The sequence below is a fragment of the Penaeus monodon genome, chromosome 1, assembly GCF_015228065.2.
Source record: "Penaeus monodon isolate SGIC_2016 chromosome 1, NSTDA_Pmon_1, whole genome shotgun sequence".
NCBI classification, from domain to species: Eukaryota; Metazoa; Arthropoda; class Malacostraca; order Decapoda; family Penaeidae; genus Penaeus; species Penaeus monodon.
In genome coordinates this window covers 50,992,013-50,994,512 of record NC_051386.1, presented here as the reverse complement: position 1 = coordinate 50,994,512, position 2,500 = coordinate 50,992,013, and the positions used below count along the sequence as shown (strand labels likewise).

The 2,500-nt window shown below is 35.0% G+C and overlaps 1 protein-coding gene across 1 annotated transcript in view; it reads right to left on the bottom strand.

The window, feature by feature from the left end:
* LOC119574269 (zinc finger protein 626-like) overlaps positions 1-2,500 on the bottom strand; it is a 5,674-nt gene that overhangs the window by 1,081 nt on the left and 2,093 nt on the right. Inside the window, exon 2 of the mRNA XM_037921449.1 lies at positions 1-2,500. This exon is cut by the window's left edge and continues 1,081 nt beyond it; it is cut by the window's right edge and continues 998 nt beyond it. Coding sequence (XP_037777377.1) covers positions 730-2,500 — 1,771 coding nt within the window. The 3' untranslated portion in view covers positions 1-729.

The window sequence follows — 2,500 nt, the reverse complement described above, 5'->3', positions numbered from 1 at the left end:
CAATTAACAGCCATTTAAACAAAATTACTATATCTTCATCCATCTGAAGCCTTCCTTCTTACACTAACCTCTAATATGATCATTTATTTTTATTACCTGAAAAACAAAAAAACAAAAACAATAAAATAGAATTAAAAATAAAAATAGGTTTTACTCTTGTACATACTCATGACTTCTGGTTTCATGACCCTTTTGTTTACAATTACAAAGTCTCCTGATGGTATTTACTCTCATTTTCTGACACACATCAAGGACTATCTCTTGAGTGAAACTAGGACATTTTCTTCTGGCATTCCTACATTTTGGGTATCCTTTCAAATCTTTCAGGCCATATGAGCTATAAAACTAACATTTGAATTTCTTAACACGTACCATCACTTTGTGGAGTTTACAATTTAGATCTATATTTGGCTTGATATTCTGGTTTACATACAAAATATTCCCCCTACATACCTTTTGTTCCCATGGGTGTGGGGCTTCTTCACATGAAACTTTAGTGAAGATGTTCCTCTAACATATGATGCAAAAATTCCTTGCCTCTCTTAACAACCGAGTCAAACTTACTTCCATTTCTTTGATTTTGCTGGTATTCTTCTTGCAATCAAGGGATAAATTTGTACTCTCTTTCCTATCCTGATATACAGGAACTTCCTTTTTTTTTTTCTGAACTCCAGCATTTTTTTCATCTTCTTCAATGATTCCCAGTACATTTCTCTAAATCCGAACCTCTCAAGAAAGTGAGGCACAACTTTCAATATTAATCACAACTGTGTTGTCATCGTCACTCTTTGGTATCTCTTGCAAAACAATTGACTCCTTGGTGAGGAAATCATTTTTTTCCTCCTTAATGACAATGGCTTGACCACTATGATGTTTTTTTATGTGTGTTTTTGCTGCTGAAGACTGAACAAACAAAGCCAAACACACACTGCACTTGAAGGGCTTCTCACCTGAATGTATCTTTACATGATCTTTAAGATGAGATATCTGGTGAAAAGCACTACCACACTCTTCACACTTGTATGGCCTTTCATCTGTATGCACTCTCATATGAGTATTTAAATTTGTCTTCTGCTTAAATGTTTTCTGACAAATTTTGCAAGAATGGATCTGAACATTTTCTGAGGATTTCTTGATATCATAGGTATGTTCTAATCCACAGTGTTCTTTACCCATCATACTTGTGTGATTAACATTTGCAAAGGAATCACCATCATTTGAAGTTTCAGTTTCATTTCTTTCACTCAGTTTCTTTTCATCAAGAAATCTAGTTATATCTGATTCCTCTTTGGATAAATCATGTATTACAAGTTTATGGTGATCCAGAGATTTTACATCCTTGAAATGAAGTCCACATAATTTACAGATCTTAAAACTATCATGTATGTGCGACTTCTCATGTCTGTGCAACCTACTTTTTGTTTTAAATGTGACCTCACATTTGTTACATATATATTGCAATTCATCTATATGTGTTTTCATATGTTGTTTTTTAAAACACGAATTAACAAATGTTTTATCACATATCTTGCAATAAAAATTCCTAATACTACCTCTGACTTTGACCTTCTCTTTCATCTTCTCTTGTTTTCTTATGTGCCAAACCTTAAAATGAGCATGCAATTGAGAGCTCTGGTGAAAGGCAGCATCACACTGGCTACATTTGTATGGTTTCTCTCCAGTATGAATGCGTATGTGGCTTTTTAAGTGAGTAACTTGTTTGAAGCCCACACCACAATAGCCACAGTAATACGGCCTTTCACCTGTGTGTGTCCTCATATGTATAACATAGCTTGAGGAATTCTTGCATTTTTTCCCACAGCTTTTACACTCATATGTATACACCTTTTTCTCTTTAGATTTTCCCTTTTGCTTGATTCTGGTTGATATAAACTTCTTACTACAAGCATGTGATCCCTTTTCTTTTGAAGATGAATCCTCTTCCTCATATTCTTTTTTGTTCTTACTCTGTTCAGACGTCTCTCCCTTAGATTCTGGTTTGAAAGAAACTTCTGAAATATTTAATTCATTGTCCCACATTAGCAAATTACCAGAATTCTCTTCAGTACCTTGATTCCGTTGTGAAACGGAGTCTATTCCTGATGCCAAAGCAGGTGCTGTTACTAAAGGTATTTTTGAAGGTAAAGTAACATGTGTGTAGTCTTGCTCTAAAATAGTTCTGGGAAGAACAATAAGATAGATTTGTCCATCTTCTCCCTGGCTCTCAAGGAGTGTCCCAGTTGCTAATGCCTCCTGTACAATGTCAGGATGGGGAATATTCAAGACATTCCCAGAAAATGTATATTTCTCTCCTTGCATTTTACAGCTGGCCATGGCCTCTGTTGTACTTGAAATGGGAATGTCTTCCTGAAAGTTTTGTAAAGTAACATTCCTTGTATTTATTTTTTTCCCTTCATGTTTCTCTTCCTGAATTGGGTTTTCTTGCCCTACTTGAGGATTATTTTCATTTTGTGTGTCTGTATCCTGACTGGTAAGATGG